At 44.1% G+C, this 19,051-nt stretch overlaps 2 protein-coding genes across 5 annotated transcripts in view; one reads left to right on the top strand and one right to left on the bottom strand.

Moving 5' to 3' along the window:
• tmtops2a (teleost multiple tissue opsin 2a) lies at nucleotides 1-17,856 on the top strand. Its single transcript, XM_047030599.1, has 4 exons — nucleotides 1-1,151; nucleotides 9,812-10,137; nucleotides 11,438-11,671; nucleotides 15,547-17,856. Exons 1-4 carry the CDS (start codon nucleotides 782-784, stop codon nucleotides 15,784-15,786), a joined length of 1,170 nt encoding a protein of 389 aa, XP_046886555.1. The 5' UTR covers nucleotides 1-781; the 3' UTR covers nucleotides 15,787-17,856.
• The window catches only part of st6gal2b (ST6 beta-galactosamide alpha-2,6-sialyltranferase 2b), a 25,386-nt gene continuing 18,102 nt past the window's right edge, over nucleotides 11,768-19,051 (bottom strand). For all 4 annotated transcript variants that reach the window (XM_047030572.1, XM_047030570.1, XM_047030573.1 and 1 more), the window contains 2 exons: nucleotides 18,234-18,408; nucleotides 11,768-14,406 (listed from right to left, as the gene is read on the bottom strand). In XM_047030572.1, the coding sequence (XP_046886528.1) occupies nucleotides 14,159-14,406; nucleotides 18,234-18,408 (423 nt within the window). In that variant the 3' untranslated portion in view covers nucleotides 11,768-14,158. The remainder of the gene's footprint in view (nucleotides 14,407-18,233; nucleotides 18,409-19,051) is intronic.

Consider the following 19,051-nt stretch of genomic DNA (forward strand, 5'->3'; position numbering starts at 1 on the left):
CTCAGTCGCCCTCCAGGTTGATAAACGCACCCCCAATGGTGCCACTAAAGGATGGTGATCCAAGGACGCGCGTAAAGTCAAGGCATTTCGAGGACTATGCATGGAGCTGCAAGAAGGCTTCTTCATATGGATTATTCTCAACTATCATATTATTACGAAAGCTTTCGGAATTACAAAAACAAAAACGGCAGTAGTATTTTTTTTATTAACAAACAGTTTACGCACGTTTTGTTCTTTCTTCGTTAACCTATTGCTGACTCTGAATGTAATTGTGAATTTATTTGTTTTATAAAGATCATATTATCTTTAAGTGGAGATATATATTACGAAATGTTGTTTTATTATAAGTTGTTAACAGACCAATATTAAACTCCAGCGCGGTTTGCATAAGGTTAAGTCTGAGGAGGTTAGAAACTACTTTGTTTACCAGTTGTTTTCTTGTTGCTGTAACTGCAAAGAACTACAGAACCTTGTCAGTTGCTTAACATACGTCCGTGAAAAGGTTGCTTCTGTATCAGAGGACACCCACCAACAAAGATATAACTGATTTTTGTTTTGCAACTATTGATTCCGAGCTTCAGTGCAATTCAGTATCTTCTTGTAAAGGGAAGGAAGCGTCCGACAAAGAGACTAAATCAAACTTTCTTTTATTTCATCCCACTGCTTTACGCGCCGCATTTTTGAGGATGAAAGATGAGGCTATGCTTAATATAGATGTATTTATCGGACTATGTGCTGGACAAGTAGTAAAGCCTCAATGAGCTCATGACCACTGCATACGATGTTTTCCGAGGTGGCTAATATAAACTTTAGTTCAAACTCAAGCAGCGAGGAACCGCTGTCGTTTCTGGACCAAGAATGGAATGACACCCCAGCAGAGAGACTGTCTCGAACAGGGCACACCGTGGTCTCAGTGTTTCTAGGATCTATAATGATATTTGGTTTCCTTAATAACCTGATAGTATTGATCCTGTTTTGCAAGTTCAAAACTTTGCGGACCCCTGTTAACATGCTGCTTCTCAATATTAGCGTGAGTGACATGCTCGTGTGCGTCTGCGGCACCACTCTCAGCTTTGCATCCAGTATTCAGGCACGCTGGTTGTACGGGAGGCACGGCTGTATGTGGTACGGTTTCGTCAACTCTTGCTTCGGTAAGTTTATTTTAAATACAGTAGGGTACCATACTGTACATGTGGGTTGTTTCGACATTTTAACACGTCCAGAGCATAAAAATGGAACTTGTGAAATGAATGCCCCGCATACAGTAAACTGCATAATGAACTGAGGCCACTGTGTCTGTGTGTGCGCGCGCGCGCGTGTGTGTGTGTGCTGGCATATCAGCATGGCATCTCTAGAATTTAGCAAGTATAAAAACAAATATACTTCAAAATGTACACATGTCCACCACTGCATTGTTAGATTCCTTTATAAACGAATGAGGTTGAGGCAGGTGTTGATGCACCAATGAGAGGGGTTTTTGTGAGGGGATATTGGAAGCTTGGCTATGATTTGGTGAGGACTTTCCTGTTGAAAGCCAGACATGTATGACAGAGAAGACAAAAAAAAAAGTATTTGAGGAAGTTCCTTCATATTGACACCAACAAACCAAATGAGCCTGCTGAAATAAATCCTAACTAACAGCACCATCAAGCAAAAGGGTTTGGTCGAATTCCTCTGAATTCCTCCTCCTTTCTGGACCTAGACCCTACAGGTTTGTATCAGTGACATCCAGGGTCGTAGCCACGGGTAGGCCTGGGTAGCCACAGGTCTGGTTAGGTACAGGTCTACCCAATTTGTTCTAAGGCATACCCAAAAAACGAAAATATCTCTGAAAAATGATGCACCGGGTGCACATCGCAAAGTAAATAAGAAAAAAACCCTGAAAAGAAGCCTATCCATATTTTTCTAGGCCTACCCCAAAATATGACTCTGGCTACGCCCCTGGTGACATCATCCATGATGTCACACGGGTGTTTGTAATTGATAAGAACATTATGTCATTTTGGGGATAAGAGCACCGATATGGAGAATGGGTGATATGCTGTTAGCTGAAAAGGCACTCACATGACCGTTGCAAGATAGACTTTATCATGTCATAACACAGAAAAAACATGTTTAGTTTGTTTGGCTCCAATTTGCCAGACTATATATTGTGTCATCCCCTGTGTAAGTGTGGGCATCAAGAGTCCAAATAACACATTTAAAACCATTTTGAATTAAATGTAGGAAATCAAACAATGGACAGCTTTGCATAAGGTTCAAATCATTCAACAATTAATGGTTAATCAAATGGTTAGCTTTCACTTGGCCTCTTGGTGGCAACAATACTTTTGCATGAGATGACACAGTACAGTCTGTCAAATGGGTGTACAATATCTTTTTCCGGTGTTATGATATTACTTTCAGCTGGTACTGCAAAAGTCAAGTTTGTGAGTCATTAAGTAAATGCACCTGACACAAGCTGGGGTCTTAGGTTTTTAGTCTGTTATCAGGGAAATTGATTTCATTCTCAACATCACAGAAACAGAGCCCTCTTTGTTGCTTTATATGACAGTCTTTAACAATAGAAATACTGTTCTCTATTGATTACACTTGCACTGACCCAATTAACTGCCCCTTGGAGATGAATAAAAAATGTTTTTGAACATAAACAAAGAAGAAATTAAGCGCCATAACTCTAACTGGGATATGGTCACAGGCGTAGCTGTCAAAGTTTTTAAAAGATCACAAAACATCATGGGAAAAGCAATTCTTACAACAATTAATATTATGATCCACACAGGACAAACACGTTTAATTTCCCTGGCTTCAGTACCACTGGGTTTCCAGCCCTGGTAAGAAAGCCCAATCTTTCATTCAGCTCTAATAACTAGTCCATCAAGGTGACCGTAATGGAGCAAAACATTGTGTGAAGAGCATCGAATTTTCTCCCTCTACTCTACACACACCCCACGTAATGAAATCTTGCTTTCTCTGAGCTGGGTTTAACCCATCGGTAGGTCAGCTGGACTTGGGGAGTCGGCAAACTTATTCACCCCCCCCCCCCCCAAAACACACACTATTCAATCCCTGGTATTAACATTGGAGGACGTTGCCATGTATGAGCGTGATCAACAGTAAAGTGAACACACCTTGCGTAGTTGCAGATAGTGAATAATGTAGGCATTTTATTCCCCAGCTGTTGAATAATTAACTGGTGTCCCAGGCATTTGAAGCTAGCTCGAGCAGCGACTGGGATGCTGTGCAAAGTCACGGTGCCCTTGGCAGACCCAGCTGTAACGGTTTCCAGCTGCTCCGTGTGGGTGCTGTTCCTCCTTACCTACCCCAAAGAGCCAGGGCCAGTGCCCAAACACTTCTGAAATGCAGACACTTGAACTGATCTCCTGTCTGGAAGAGGTTCCACCCGTACAAAGAACCGACCTGGGCTCTGTGCGTAAAACGGAGCTTTTCCCTAGTGCCCTTTGGAGCGTACAGCGAGGGCAAAATCTCTGCTTGTCTGACGAATAATCTCAAGTGTGCCGATAAATATCATTAAACAGCTTTGAAGATTAGAACATGCTGTCCTGCTTGAGGGAGACTGGCTGGGGAGGAAGAACTCTGAGGGAAAGGGGTGGGCGATGAGATTGCATAACTGATGGAGAAGTAAAGCATTAATTAATGTACTGCAACATGGGGCAACTGGTTCAAAATGAAACAAGCACAGTTTAGCTTGTACTATGAACCTTTTCATTATTTCCTCTTGGGGTTCAATACATACAGACTACTACTATTATTCTAGCAAACTACTATTACTACTATTACTACTAAATGAATTGTACCTGTCGCTGATATGTGAATCCTTTCAGATCCTTGTATGTCACCTCAAAGGTCAACAAATATAAAGTGGCATCCGGTTGCTTTTATAGTGCACTTTCCCTGACCACGAAAAATCACACAAGATTATCTTATTAGTGTTGAACGTCTTTGTGTCTGTGTTTGTGTGCGTTTCACATGGTTCCGCTTGCCAAGGCTCATGTCCTTAGGGACGGGGAAGGTGATGGTATGCTTCTGAACCACACATTCCTCTGCAAATGACTATCCCCTGTCAGATGTCTTCATTTAGGCCCCTGTGAAATCCCATGAGAAGAGCCAGTTACCAGATCATCCTTTTGTAAATGTACCAGATACATGTTACGGTATGAACAGGGTTCATCTCTCTCTCTCCCACTCTCTCCCCCCACCTCTCTCTCTCTCTCTCTCTCTCTCTCTCTCTCTCTCTCTCTCTCTCTCTCTCTCTCTCTCTCTCTCTAATTTGATAATAAGAGATACATTGTAGAAGAAATTAGATTCTTAGATATGTAAACAAGTTATGTTTTATTCCATTTGTGCTTTATATGTGAGGGTAGTTAATATGTGTTCATTGTTTCATATTATTCGACAGGAAACCATCATATCAGCATCATCCTCATGAATAAATGGAATTGGTGTTCTGGTGAATCTGATTATTTATTGATTTAAATGATGAGGTTTTTGAATAACTCTCCAAGAAAAGCCCCAGGGGTTGATGAGACACTAGTAAAACTGGGAAATTAAGGTAATATGGGATGTTATTGTGATTCCTCCCATAAACACAAATATTGACAGAGTGTCCGTCCCATTCTATTAGGCTCTCTGAAGACAAGCAGGTGGACTGCAGCGGCCACTCTCTAGAGGGAGTACCGCTTCAGTCCAGCTCACAGTCAACATGATTTAATTGCTGGGGTGAATCTGCTCTGACAGGTCCCCCCCCAAGCATGTCCAGCCAGTCACTCCCCCCCCTGCTGTGGTCCCCTCAGCTTCCTCCAGCCCTCCATGGACAGTCTAATTGTGTTCTGGCCACTGAATGAGTCAAGTAAATGTAACTGGGCATCGTCGTGGAGCAGATTCAATAAATCCCCTATCTCAGATGACAGGCTTGCATGCTCTCGCTGTGCTCCATGTCTGCTCAGAACCAGTTCATTTGCAAATTCCCCCACTGCCTCTTTTTACTGGCAGTTGGACTGATGGTGAAAGATTGCTTTTATACCTGGATATTCTTTCTCCTGGGCAGGGTGCAAAGGGCCTCTGGCAAATCTGCTCGTGCCAACATTTTCTTTTTAAACTCAAGCAATCTCGAGCAACACCTGGAGGCTTTTCCCTGCTTCTCACCGCAGATAGAAATGTAGACTTAATGTCACACAGCATCTAAATGTTAATCGGGGGGGGAAATGCTTTACAAAACTCATCAAACATCATTTACCGTACATACTTGTGGTAGCAATATAGCAGTGATGCGTCCAACAGCGTATAGATTTATTTGACTTTTCAATTACACATTTCCAGATTTCCAGTGGTATCTGCACAAGGACACTTTGTGTAGTAATATGAACGGGATTTAGTTGATGCAAATAAATCGACTCCCCAGAGAGTGAGAAAGTTCTCCTGGGGGGGGGGGGGGGGGGGGGAGGGCAGTCTTACCTGTCATTTGTCATCTCACAAACCACAGGTAGTTCTTCTCTTGCTCTTAGAATAGTCTTTATTTGCATTCACACGCTGCGGGATCATCACCAGTCAAGACTTATCCAGTTCAGTGTGATTCGATTAATTGAGCCTCGATGACCTTTGGTCGTGTTGACAATATTAGATTACAGTCATGAAGGGTGGTAGCTGGGGTTCATCAGCAGACTCTGGTGAACACTGAAGGAGAGAGAGGGTCAGAGAGCAGTTCTTGTATTTCTTGTCTTTGGAGTCTCCGGAGATGTGGATAATGAAATGGCAAGTCTGTGCTGCTCTTTACGTTAGTTATCTTATCTTTGTTTGCTATGATTTCCCAGTGGTTGGCTTAGTTACTAGGGCCTGGTGCTACATGCAAAAAAGGTATTTCTCCTGTCATATTCACAGCTATGTGAGAGCCAATTAACAGGTCCAGTCAAAATACTGGCTATCGCCCTTGATATTTTGCCTGGTGTGAATGGGAGTGAGGAACCTAAGGATTCCAGTTGTTCTCGATTTCGAAACACTCGGGAAGGCTGGTGCCACGTACCGATTAGGAGATAACAAACTTAGTTATGCTTAACCCAACCCCTTACTCTAGCTGCACCACAAATTGGATCGCTTACTGTAAGCTTGGCATTGGTTTCAATTCCGGAACGCCACATTTTCATGGGTTTCTAAATACCCGAGTGTCCATGCAGGAAACGGACGTTGTGACGTGAAGTTCTCCTTCTTAGGAAACATATTGTTGTTAAGACCTTTTGGGGCACAGAAGTCACTCTTTATTCCATTGTCAGCATGTCAACCAGCCTGGTACAAGAACACGGTAAAGTGCAAAATGACTCACGTTGAAATGTCGACGAGAAATACCTCTAGAAACATGCATGACCCAGTGAGTCAGGAAAGCAATTTCATTTCAGACCCAGTTGATTTGATTTATGGTTAATGTTAACACTTCTGGCACCTTATTTGGTCAACTATGATATTAACATATTTTTTTATATAATGCTTTGAGAAATGTCAGTGAAGGAAAACGTTTGAATTGCCTGTCAATTAATTGATCCATATTTAATAAGAAGTCATCACAGAGGGCCATATGGCATGCAGTACCTTGTTGATTCAATGTGCATTCCTGATTTCACTGCAGGCATCATCCAGTCAGCACTCCATGCCCATCACCCCCCCCCCCCCCCCCCACACACACACACACAACCATGCAAATGGAGACATGAAGGAAAACGGTGGATTCTTTAATAGCACTGGAAGTCTTGGAACTATCGCACAATTTAGATTGGGGCTTGCTCATTCATATGCGTCAGTACGAGATGTGACAGAGAATATCTTGAACATTTCGTTGGCGGAACATTACAAGCTCACCGAGATTCGAACCGCGTTGAACGTTTGCCGTTAAGACTTAAACAATGTTCCTTTAAGTCCTCCGTCCGTGGTGCTGTGTTCTCTTTGGATAATAGGAAATAGTGCCTGTCCACCACCCACTTTACAGCTCCAGTTGGCTTCATGTACTCCCACTTTCCCACCAAGATTAAAGACAAAGAGGTCACATGTTCCTTTGAGATTCGTCGGTGTGCGCTCTCTTGTAACGTCACGTGCGAAGGCCAAGGAGCTGAAAAGGGGCGAGAAACTCTGTTGGTTGACTGGAAGCTTTGAGAAGGTGAACTGTGCTCATTAAAGACGTCACCTTCCCATTCTCCATGGGAAGAGATCTCCGGTGATATCCAAAGAAAGTGTAGTGGTGGGGGTGGTGGGGGTGGTGGTAGTGAGGGTGGTGGTGGTGGTGGTGGTGGTGGTAGTGAGGGTGGTGGGGTGGTGGTGGTGGTAGTGGGGGTGGGGGTGGTGGTGGTGGTAGTGAGGGTGGTGGGGGTGGTGGTGGTGGTGGTGGTAGTGGTGGTGGGGGTGGTGGTGGTGGTAGTGAGGGTGGTGGGGGTGGTGGTGGTAGTGGTGGTGGTGGTAGTGGTGGTGGTGGTGGTGGAGGTGGGGGAGGATGAGGTGTGGTGTGGCCTCTCTAGTCTCCCCTCCAGCCTCAGCCATGGCCAGATGTAATTAAGAGGCTTGGATGCTGCATGCCTCTTGAGCGTAATGAAACGACGTCTTGGACACAGCTGCCAGTACTTCAGCCTTGTTTATTTGTATTCAGCACGTCTAGAAGCGAATGCCCAGATGTTCGACTTGGCTGTGAATATCCCTCTGGGGAAGGAAAAATGAAAAGCACCCATTCAGGTGAAGGGTGTCTGTGTCTTGATTGTGTGTGTGCACATTTCAATTAGATTTATGTAGCGTGAGCCAAATTTGTGCCTTCAATGTGAACTTGTGTGCTTTTGTGTGTGTGTGTGTGTGTGTTTTGTGTCATAGACTAGCGTGGAGCAGGAATGTGTTGGAACTTGGCCGTTTACATGCCCCTAAGTTAGATATATAATATATCATACAGCACTGTGTTTCTTGCTTCTTGTGCACCATGTGTACATTTTTTACAGGTTTGCAAGTGACAATAACAAGACCAGACTAATGCTGTTCTGTTACTACACTGTATATGTGAAAGCATTCTATATTTGACGAAAGTTTGAATTAAAAAAAATCTAATTGCAACATCCCAGTAATACTTAGCATCATGACTTATTTAACTGTACTTTGAAGCTCACTCCTACATACAGCAAATATGAATTAGATGTGAAGGTGTGATGGGTGATTAGACATCATCTTCAAAGTAAAATCACCCATCATGCACTATTCCACTGTGATGTGTGCCTGCAGTGATACTGTACCTTAAAACCTAATTATTTCTTACACGCTCGGCTGATTTGAAGCGTCTCCCAGAAACATATTCTGTTTCGTGTCTGAAGGAAAAGTGAGACAAGACGGTTGGATTTAATCAAAGCCTTCCAATTGAAAAAACACAGCCCTCATGGTTTAGTCTTGGATTAAAGTTATGCTCCATGGCACAAGCCTATTGAAACTATATTATTAAGGTAATGTTATAGGATAATTCATTTTGAAAGGAAAAACTTTTGGATGTTCAGAAGGAAGTACGTGGTACTTAAAAGACAATTCAACTGTGTGCTTGATTTTTTTGTGTGTGCAATATGCTGCCCCAAACATTTTCTGTTTAATTTTTCAGTGATTGAGTAGGTACAATAAAAACATGTACAGTATGTGTCATAACTAAGTAAACAGATTTAGCTCCCCAAATCTTTTGGCTAATGTACCATAAACTCCATAGTGGTAACTTCAGCTTGGATCAGATCTGTTAACACTATCGCTCTTTACAAACGATGTGGCAGTGAAAGTCATGTAAATAACTGCATCCCTGAGGCTTCAGATGAAATTCAGTTTCCAATAACAACAGTAACATTCCAAGTTATCGGCCTGTGTTGGGTTAAGGTGGTGGATGAAACTCCTATTCATCAGCCAGGTTGTTTGGGCTATCGTGTCAGATTTGATGTTAAGTCTCCAAGGCTGTCATGATTTCATCCAGAGACGTTTAAAGTCCATTTTAGAAGACGTACGCTTGAAAGACAATTTCCCCCAAAATAAGTAATTCGATTTTGCGTTCAGAGACGTACGTAGAGTACAGTACATGGCCATATCAAGACCATACGTTTTAGATTATTACAATTCCCAGAACGAATCGGCCAAGATTGCTTACATCGGCCTGTTCCCACGGACCACCGAGGAGTGAAGACTGCCTCAGAGAGTTTGTATCCAAACTGAAACCTACCCTCTTATGCATCCAGAGGACTGGGTTTTAAACTGCTGACTCAATGGCGGAAATCATTTGTTGGCGAAACTGATGCTATTTATTGGGTGTTAGGTTTCTCTGTCAAGGCTTAAAGCTTTGATGAGCTGGTGTTTTGTGTTTGAGTCACCCCTCTCTGTGATATTCATATCTACCTCCAGGATCTGTTGTTGCTGTTGCGCTGTAGAATGTTAAGAGATTTTGACTGCTACACTGCAATTAATTACTATTACTGTATGCACTTTTTTGCGGGATAAAGAAATCCTGTTGTCAAGAATTGTTTTCAGTGATATTAGTGATAGTTTATAGTAAATGTTCTGAAAAAAACGACAAATAAAAACACAACTACCTGTTAGTGTGACTACCAACACCCTGGACTACCTATTACGGTGACTGTGAACACCCTGAACTGCTGTACCTGTTAACCTTGACCAGTACAAACAAGGAATGGCATGCATGCAACAGGTGTCACTGTGTCGCTTACTAAAACCATCCAGTCTGGTGACTCTAAACACACGATCACATGTCCCTCCCTCTCTCTCCTCCTCTCCTCTTCCTTCTGTGTGCCAGGCATCGTGTCGCTCGTCTCCTTAGCCGTGCTCTCCTACGATCGCTACAGCACGCTGACCGTGTACAACAAGCAGGCGCCGGACTACCGGAAGCCTCTGCTGGCCGTAGCCGGAGCCTGGCTCTACTCCCTCTTCTGGACAGTGCCCCCCCTGTTGGGTTGGAGTAGTTATGGACTGGAGGGAGCAGGGACGAGCTGCTCAGTCACGTGGACAGAGCAGAGTCCCCAGTCCCACTCCTACATCATCTGTCTGTTCATCTTCTGCCTGGGCCTGCCCGTCCTGGTCATGGTGTACTGCTACGGGAGGCTACTCTACGCCGTCAAGCAGGTCAGGCAGCCTTTGACGGCACAGAAACATATCATCTGTGCCGACACCAACCCCATATACACTGGATCTCCAGGGGGCCCAGTGGTCTGCAGGGCAGATTATTGCGGACAGTGTACTTTTAGTTGACTGTTTACGACGGAAGGATAACGTGAGGCATTCCGAACAAGCCCATCGTGGTGGACCGAAGAGACTCAGGGTCACTGCTGAAAAATGAATATGGAAATGCAATGGTGGATGTTTTGAGTGCACAAGATGGAAAGCAGACGTGTCAGAAAGATAAAGAGGTTATTTAACTTGGTCGGTTGCCCAGATTAGCAGAAGTGGGTCAGAGTTTTGCGCCTCCTTTGAATGGACTGATAAGCGGCACAAACACACTGTGTGTGTACGTGTGCGAAGGCAGTTAGGGAGAGTCGTTGTTTAGGCTGTAAACCTACCTTTTTCTGTCCAAGCAGCCCAATATTAGAGGAGTTAGATCAGAGAGAGCACTGTTCTTTGTACTGTTCTCCAAAAAACATCATCCCTACTGACTTGACACTTTGCTCCCCTTTCTAATTTGGCAACAAGTAAAAATTGGCCTTATCCCATTACCTCATGACTAAATTCCTCACTGCGTACTAACCAGCTCCCAGGAAGGTTCTGGGGGTTCTGTGAAGCTCCTAATGAGATGGGTGCTCAGAAACTCTTCTTGTATAAGGCCTAGATGTGTAGCACGCAACCTAGGTGTCAGGTCTTGCAAGTATTGCATGACTTCAGCTGGGCCGTCTTTGAATACCTCCTCCCCGTCTCTCCTGTGGCGGTAACCACTGATCTAACAAGACAGGACAGGTGGACGCAGTGTACTGGAAACCATGGTTTCCTCCCTTCAGTCATGAGGAACTGCCCCATGGAAGGAGAGGGTGGAAGAGGATGGCCATGTTGAGAAGCTTTTCCAGAACCTATAGCAAGCCACAGGAAATGTTCTTTTAAGATTATTTGTTAGGGGCATTCCTGCCTTTATGATTTTGTACAGTGACGGTGGAGAGAGCGAGAGAGAGAGAGAGAGAGAGAGAGAGAGAGAGAGAGAGAGAGAGAGAGAGAGAGAGAGAGAGAGAGAGAGAGAGAGAGAGAGAGAGAGAGAGAGAGAGAGAGAGGAAATGGAAGCCCTAAATCCTCAGTCCTTCCCTCAGTCTTTAAAAAAAAGAATGGAACACGTTAATGGCAATTAATCGAGGGTGTGGTCTGTGACTAGATCACTTTAGTGACTGGGTCAGGAGAAAGTCAAGGACTCTGTCAGAAGTTAACACTTGCTCTCCTGCTTAAGGTCGGAAGGTTCCGGAAGTCGGCGGCCCGGCGCAGAGAGTACCACATCCTCGTCATGGTGATCACCACCGTGGTGTTCTACCTTCTCTGCTGGATGCCTTATGGGGTGGTGGCCATGATGGCCACGTTTGGCCGTCCAGGCATTATCACCCCCGTTGCCAGTGTGGTACCATCCATCCTGGCCAAGAGCAGTACCGTCATCAACCCCCTCATCTACATCCTCATGAACAAACAGGTACGTGGATATCTGACCCGCCTCCGGAATTCTGGGAGATGTGGTGTAGTGTTGACATGGTATGGTGAAAGATTGTAGGCGAGAGACAAAGAACACTGCTGTATAACGTCTTTATTCGTAACAGTGTTAGTAGAAAACGATGGGAAAAGTACAAATCTTACTATCAAATCATGTTCAGTGCAAACTGATCTATACAAAATGAGCAGTAAAACAGAAAAACACTGTACAAATGAGAATACTGCACTGTTAGGTTTTTGTCAAGACCAGCCAATAATATTTAAGGTATATATATATATTATGCTGTACACATTGGATCATACAACCACCAGGTCAAAACGACATTTCAGTCGCTGCCCTTTCTACTTTCCTTTTTATAATACCACTATTAAATGACTCCTAATGATATGGCTCTGTCACTTTGCTCAAACATTTCAAAACGGCTGCTTTGCCCACCTTACCATGTTTAGTAGTGTGTTCCCAAGACACCATTAGCAGCAGCAGTACAGCAGTAACCTCACAGAGAAAGTATTTGGCACAATTTCAAGTCTATTATAATTGCTAAAGGCAATACATTTCATTAGAGTACCCAGCAAGTATGAATAGCTGCGTTGCATTACAGTTTTACCAGATTTCCATAATCCAAAACCAACCAAATGCACCTTCTATTTACACAGTGTATCTGTACCATTGTGTCAAGGCCAGGGAAATGAACAGCAGTCAAATGGATCTGTTGGTTGCTAAAGGCCATGTGTTCTGTAGTATATCTGTAAACGACAGGGTAAATCCCCTTCACCACCTGACAGACCACACCATGACAGTGAGAAACTGCTCTTACTGTCCAATACCTTTCCGTCTTTCCTGAATGATGTTCTAGTGACCCAGATTACAGTTATCATCTGTGCTCTCCGAGTTTCCTGCTTCTGAGCTCATTAAAAACATCGGGGTAGAACACATTCTTGCGGCATTAAAAATCAAGTAAATACAATTACTATTCGCATACCCACAGTAAGGATTTCCTAAAAATGTGTTAGGTCTTTGTACATTAAGTACACAAACTTCTACACAAAACAGTTCTCCCTCATATGACCACACAGGTTTTCCCTCGTACCACAACAAGAATATCACAGTTACAGACAAAGTTCTAATATTGCTCTTGCTTGGTTCCAATCAAAAAGGTACTTGTTTTTAAAAAGTTTTTGACTATTCTTCTTCATTCTACTTTTGCGTTTGATTATACTTAATAATATTGAACTCGGAGTGTACAAATGTGTTGAAATGATGAGTAAAGGCGTGCATGATTTGTGGCCTATTTGTAATTTCTTGATTTGGCGCCATAGGTTCAAAGTAAGGTAAAACAGGAATCGACAGTGAAAGATATACATTCACATTCCCCTTTCCTTTAGGTTTCTAGAACGCATTTTTCAAACACAGTGAATTCACATCAATCACCATCAATTTCAGGAAAATACATACAAAACATTCCATTCTTTTCTGACTAACCCTATTCCACAACAATGAATGAACGACAATCTTAGCTTTAAAACAAACATGCATCGATTACACGTCCTTCAAATAAATGTGATTGTTGGAACGACTGAGTTATTCAAAGCAGGGCCAATTTGCAGATTACCGAGTTTTTGCATCAAGGGATTATTCTCCGATAATGTCTACAACTAATGTACAATCAATTTGTTCTATTTCAAAGTATTTGTATTGCAACGCACTCACACAGTTGACAGACTGGAATTGTGTTATCCTTCGACAGAAAGGTCGTAACACATTTATTTAGAGCAGCTCTAAAACAACACAGGCCAGATACCTAGCATTGCCAGCCAGATTCTCTATCCAGTTGTGGATCTTGCTAGATGCTTGGCTAGCTAGCCAGCTACCTGTAAATGTGTTTGATATTTTATTGGCATTTCATGAGCTACAGTGTAGCTAACTAGTCTAGGCCTAGACATCATAGGAAAACAAAGGGTTGATGGAAAATACCTAAATGATTCAAAAAGGAAAGTGCAGACCAGCTCTAGAGTTCTGTGTTAATGAGAAGACCCCTTATGGGACTAAATCGAACACACACCGCAACACAACACCCTCATGCCTTGAACACACCTCCATTAACAGTGTTTGCTACAGCTAGCCTAACGGTTTCGTTTTGCTTTTTTCCTGCCAGCAACCAGGCGTTACTTCAGGGCTGAATAATTCGAAACACTTTCTCTCCTTGTCGACCTCTTTGAAAGTCAAGTCCACAGCTTTTGATCCCTTCAACAGTCCCTGGCTGAAGTCGCCCGCCCTTGCGGCCAACAGCTGCCGACAAAGACACTCCCAAGAACGAATGGAGCATGGTCCTAAGGCTCGGAGCGAAAGACGCTCAAACTCACCGTGTCTCCGCCCGTCCGTTAGCTCAGGTTCATACTTTGAGCACCGTCATCTTCATTTACACAGAAACCCAGGGGGTCCGAGTTCCAAAAGAACGATGGGAAGAGTTCACGGCCCACAGTCCACGGTGCTGAAGCCAGGCACAGTGACCCTGCCTTTCTTCTTCAGGTCCTCTTCAGGAGCCACGTTCATCTTGTGGACCAGCACCTTCTCGTAGAGCAGGGGATGGTACGCCCCCAGAGTGCAGGCGGCGTCGTAGTAGCGCTCGTAGTAGTGGCACAGGTCCGTCTGCCGGAGCGAAGGGATGTATTCATACACGTGGACCTCCTGACACAGCGCCATCATCAGGATTGTACCTGAAACGGCAAACCAAAAGGTTTTCATACGGCATATGAAACGCAATGACAGTCGTCGAGTTCATGAGATCTTCTCTTAACAGCTGGCTGGGGAGGGGGACCCTTGATTATGTACACTACCCTAGACTTGAACTGATTTTCAGGAGATTGTATTGACTTTAGATGCATAATACAGGGCTGCCAACTTTTCAAAAAACCTTGGAGTGAGATTTGGTGGGGCCAACCAAAATGTTGCTGTGTACAAAGCAATCCACCGCTGTGTTGCCTCATATCATTGCACACCATCTGCCATCTCACAAGTTGGGGAGCCTGATCCCGTGCAAACATAATCTCTCCAATATTGCTGTACCTGCAGGATAATGCTTATCTGGCGGGCTAAAACATGGCTTCACAAATCATTCTTTTCAGTACGAACTGCATGCTCATACAGCAAGTGTTGCCCTTACACAGATGATGGGGGACGGGACGCCCTCTTACTGACCTGTCTAGCCACAGAAGCCTACCAATTTATGATCAAGAACCTCCTAATACACATTAATACGGTGTCATAACTCTGGTTTACCTCAACCTTTGTCATGTTTATTTATGTGTTCATTTCCTGCTCTGGTAGAGATTCTGCCTCTCGTGTGTACATTGGAAATAGTTAATCAGCATGCCCTGTGGCTTCTACTACACCATGTCATTGTTTACCATCGAGTGGAACACCATTCACAGGCTCTCGTCGCTCTTTACCCCGGCTCCCAGGCATGGGCGAGGTTTTCGGATGAAATGTCGCAGTCAAATGAAGGGGGGTCGATTTGAAAAAGCTCTCTTTGAATTGTTCCAGCGGAACGGGTGTTTGTCATTGCTTGAACGTGTAGTCATCTGTGGGTGAGCGCGATGGATCTCAAAGTTGCATCAGGGAACACATTAATGAATCTGTCAATCAATATTAGCCACCCATGGACACGCATACAGCGTCTACATTTTCTATCTCGCTGGACCCACATTGGGTGGAAAATTGCTAACAAACATTGGATCTCCCCCCTCCCCTCCCCTCCCCTCCCCTCCCCTCCCCTCCCCTCCCCTCCCCTCCCCTCCCCTCCCCTCCCCTCCCCTCCCCTCCCCTCCCCTCCCCTCCCTCTCTGTTTCTCTGCCCAGTTTTACAGGTGCTTTTTGATCCTGTTCCACTGTAAGGCCCAGGCTACAGAGAATGGCCAGTCATCCATGCCCTCCAAGACCACAGTCATCCAGCTGAACCGCCGCGCGTACAGCAACACGGTGGCAGCGGCAGTGCAGATCTCCCCCTGCGCCAACCACAACGAGCTGAGCACCAACATCCCAGAATGCACCAGTCCCATCACCTCAGCAAGGAACGACCCGGGAGAAGCGAGTTTGTAAAAGAAAGCAACAACAACACCGGCGCAGTCATCCTGTCCTCCCTTTGTTTCCAAGATGGCCACGAGCTGTCAGACAGTGTCATTGAAAAACCTCAAAACAACGTGTCAAAGTGTCCACCGACTCATCTAGTATTTCATGTGGGGATCTGCCTTAAAGTGTCATCTTCATCCAGGGACTTGTGTGATGTACGTAATGGACAGTGTTCCCAAAAAGTCTACAGCACGGTGTCACCCAAGAACTTTTCACACTGGTCAGCCATGTGGTGGTGTCTCCTCTCCTGTGTGTTGCCAAGTGTCACGGACAAAACGTTTTAAGAAGTCAACCGAGAACTGTTAACACGCAATCCCTTCCCAGTTTTTTGTCAGTCGTCCGCTCATTTAGTAGGAGTGTAAATATAGTCTCTCTGTGTTTATTCTTGCAGTGATACTATGCAGTGAGATGGTCCCTGAACAAAAATCTGCTTTTTGCTTTTCACATTTCTTGAGTTCTCAGCATTGCCAAAATTGCACTGACAGCTGTCTTCTTTACGTCAAAGTCAAATGGTTTTCTGTTCAGACACTTAACAGTGTTGTCATCATAAAAAAAACATACATGGAGTGAATTCTTATATAGGGTATAATTTCTTTTTTGTACTCAATGTCCTCTATGTACGTTGATGATAGTGGATGATTGGTGTTTGTGAAATAGGCGTGAGCTTGGTCTCTGACACCAGGCCAAAGCTTCCCTCGTCCGTGTGGTAGAGGGCACAGGAGCACGCTTCCCTCATCCGTGTGGATGAGGGCACAAGAGCACTCGTAAATAATGCAAGGAGACTAATCGACCTGAGTGAGCCAGGACAGAGCTAGAACCAAACTTATGGTGATATACTGGGTTGTAAAAGGTTGTACACAGAAGATGAGATATTTATGATCCAAAAGACGAGGGGAACATTTTAGATCCGGGTGCTTGTAAATAGTGTTCGTTTATGGGAAATAAGGTCTTAATAAGATCCTTATCAATGTTAATATTTGTTAATAAGACTATAAAAGTGTTAATAATATTAGTAAAGGTTAGAGCTAAAGGTTATGGTCAGTGTTAATTGTTAGATGAGATAAGGTTTAGTTAATAGATAATAATGCTCTTATAAGATGCTTCGTAACATTAATATGTTAATAAGACTGAATAACTTACCAAAGCCTCATTGCTTATTATGTAATACTTATGACAAGCACCTGGATCTTGGGAGGGAACGCAATAATCTAACCCGTATGACAGTGAAGTCAAACTAATTAAGATTCAGAAGTACAGATATTAAGTATTCATGTGAAGCCCGAAGGACTGTGTACACAACAAGCTCTTCAAGTTCCTCTGTTCAAGGTACTCCGGCTGTTTTCAGAGACCCACTCTGGCAGATTCACAGTCCTTCCTATTTAGTCCTCACACACACAATTCATCTAATCAGATGAGGTCCTTGTTAGTTAGTATATTGTGAGAATAAAAATGTCCCTGAATCTCTTCCCTCGGTTCAACGGGGTCTGCCACAACACTATGTCAACATTCTGACGATCCAGACGTACAGTGACTTCACAGCACACCTAACAACAAAAATGAATAATTCAATAAAAGTCCAACTGTGCGTAATGGAATGCTTGTTGGTGTGTTTCTCTGAGAAATGTACCCATTGTTCATTGTGCCTTTTTTACTTCCTGATGAGACGGTCAATATTTCATGCTCTGCTCTTCCTATTGTTATAAAAAATAATTAGGGGTCAGGCTCCAAACAACCGAGGAGATGTTTAAATGAGGAGAGAGGAATTAGTAAATGAATTAACGATTAATGAACTTGACCATGCAACCTTTTAGAAATCCAGTTGGGAATGATGCAATGGCATTAACATTCAAGCCCTTGAATGTTATATTTGTGGCATCAACCTCATCTTAATTGATCGCAGAATTTACGCCTGGCCAGTGACATGTGACTTCCATTTAGAATCTTGGGAAAAATACAAGCCAATAAGAAATGGTGACACTACAACGTCATTTGGCTTTTGTAATACTACATTTACATTTAGTCATTTAGCAGACGCTCTTATCCAGAGCGATTTACAGTAAGTACAGGGACATTATCCCAGAGGCAAGTAGGGTGAAGTGCCTTGCACTAGGACACCACGTCATTTGGCACAACCAGGAATCGAACCAACAACCTTCTGATTAATAGCCCTACTCCCTAACCGCTCAGCCATCCGAGCCCCCCTCCCCCCACTACATGTCCTTCCTGGAGCCCAAACAAAACATCCAAATAACCTCAGACAGTAGGACAGGTTAATATGTGCTTTACATGTAGCCACCATTCAAATATACTCGCATTTCCAGCGTGTTTTGACTGTACAGCGTGTGAGAAGGGTTCAAGGGTTTATACTGCCTTGGAAAAGCCTCCGTAAGGCCCAGAGACGACGAGTCGCTACCCACCTATGAAGCCGCTGGAGGGGGGGTTCGGCTGGATGCTCTCCTGAGTGTTACTCTGGATCACGTCCCATAGTTGCCAGATGAACTTGGGGTGGAGGATGTAGAAGGGTTGAGCCGGCTGGAGGAGTCGGTGCTGAACGTAGGGGGTGAAGAGGTCATAGTCGGGGCTCTGGAACCACTGCGGGGATGACAGGAAGGCACAGAGAGGGACTGTGTCAGAGCAAGCTGTGTCAGAGCAAGCTGTGTCAGGCTGGGGTCTCCCTGGGGCTGGAGGCTCCCTTCCTTTCTACAATCAGGCCCTCAAAAGAACATGAGGGTTCGACCCTCTTTGGAGACAGAGAAAGCTGCTTATGGGACTGTCATGAGGACGTATTTCCAGTGTTTATCTTTCTACCAAAGGGAGCTTTGACCGTTTTTGAGCTAACGATAAATGTTTTTAAAAAGCCTTGTAAACACGCACAGCGATACAGACATACAACAAACACAGACACGCTCGACCCCATACATGTGCACACTCACTCCATCGCACGAGCACTTGCACACGCACACACTTGATTGTGTGGGGTGCAAAACTAATTAACCTGTTATTCTTGACTGGTCATTCAATTACTTTCGCTTCCAATCTCGTGTTAACAAATGTCGTGTCATTATATGAAGCCAATGGACCTGTTGGATGGTTGATTGCATCGACGATGGATGGCAAAGGTCATGCTTTAAACAATGTACCTCTGTCAATGTGGCTTTTAAAGAATCCTGCAGGTTTTCGACAAGAATTCCAGTTTCAATGCATCATCCTCCAACCATCTATGCAGAGTTATGAA

Source organism: Hypomesus transpacificus, chromosome 12 (assembly GCF_021917145.1).
Source record: "Hypomesus transpacificus isolate Combined female chromosome 12, fHypTra1, whole genome shotgun sequence".
In the NCBI taxonomy this organism is placed as follows: Eukaryota; Metazoa; Chordata; class Actinopteri; order Osmeriformes; family Osmeridae; genus Hypomesus; species Hypomesus transpacificus.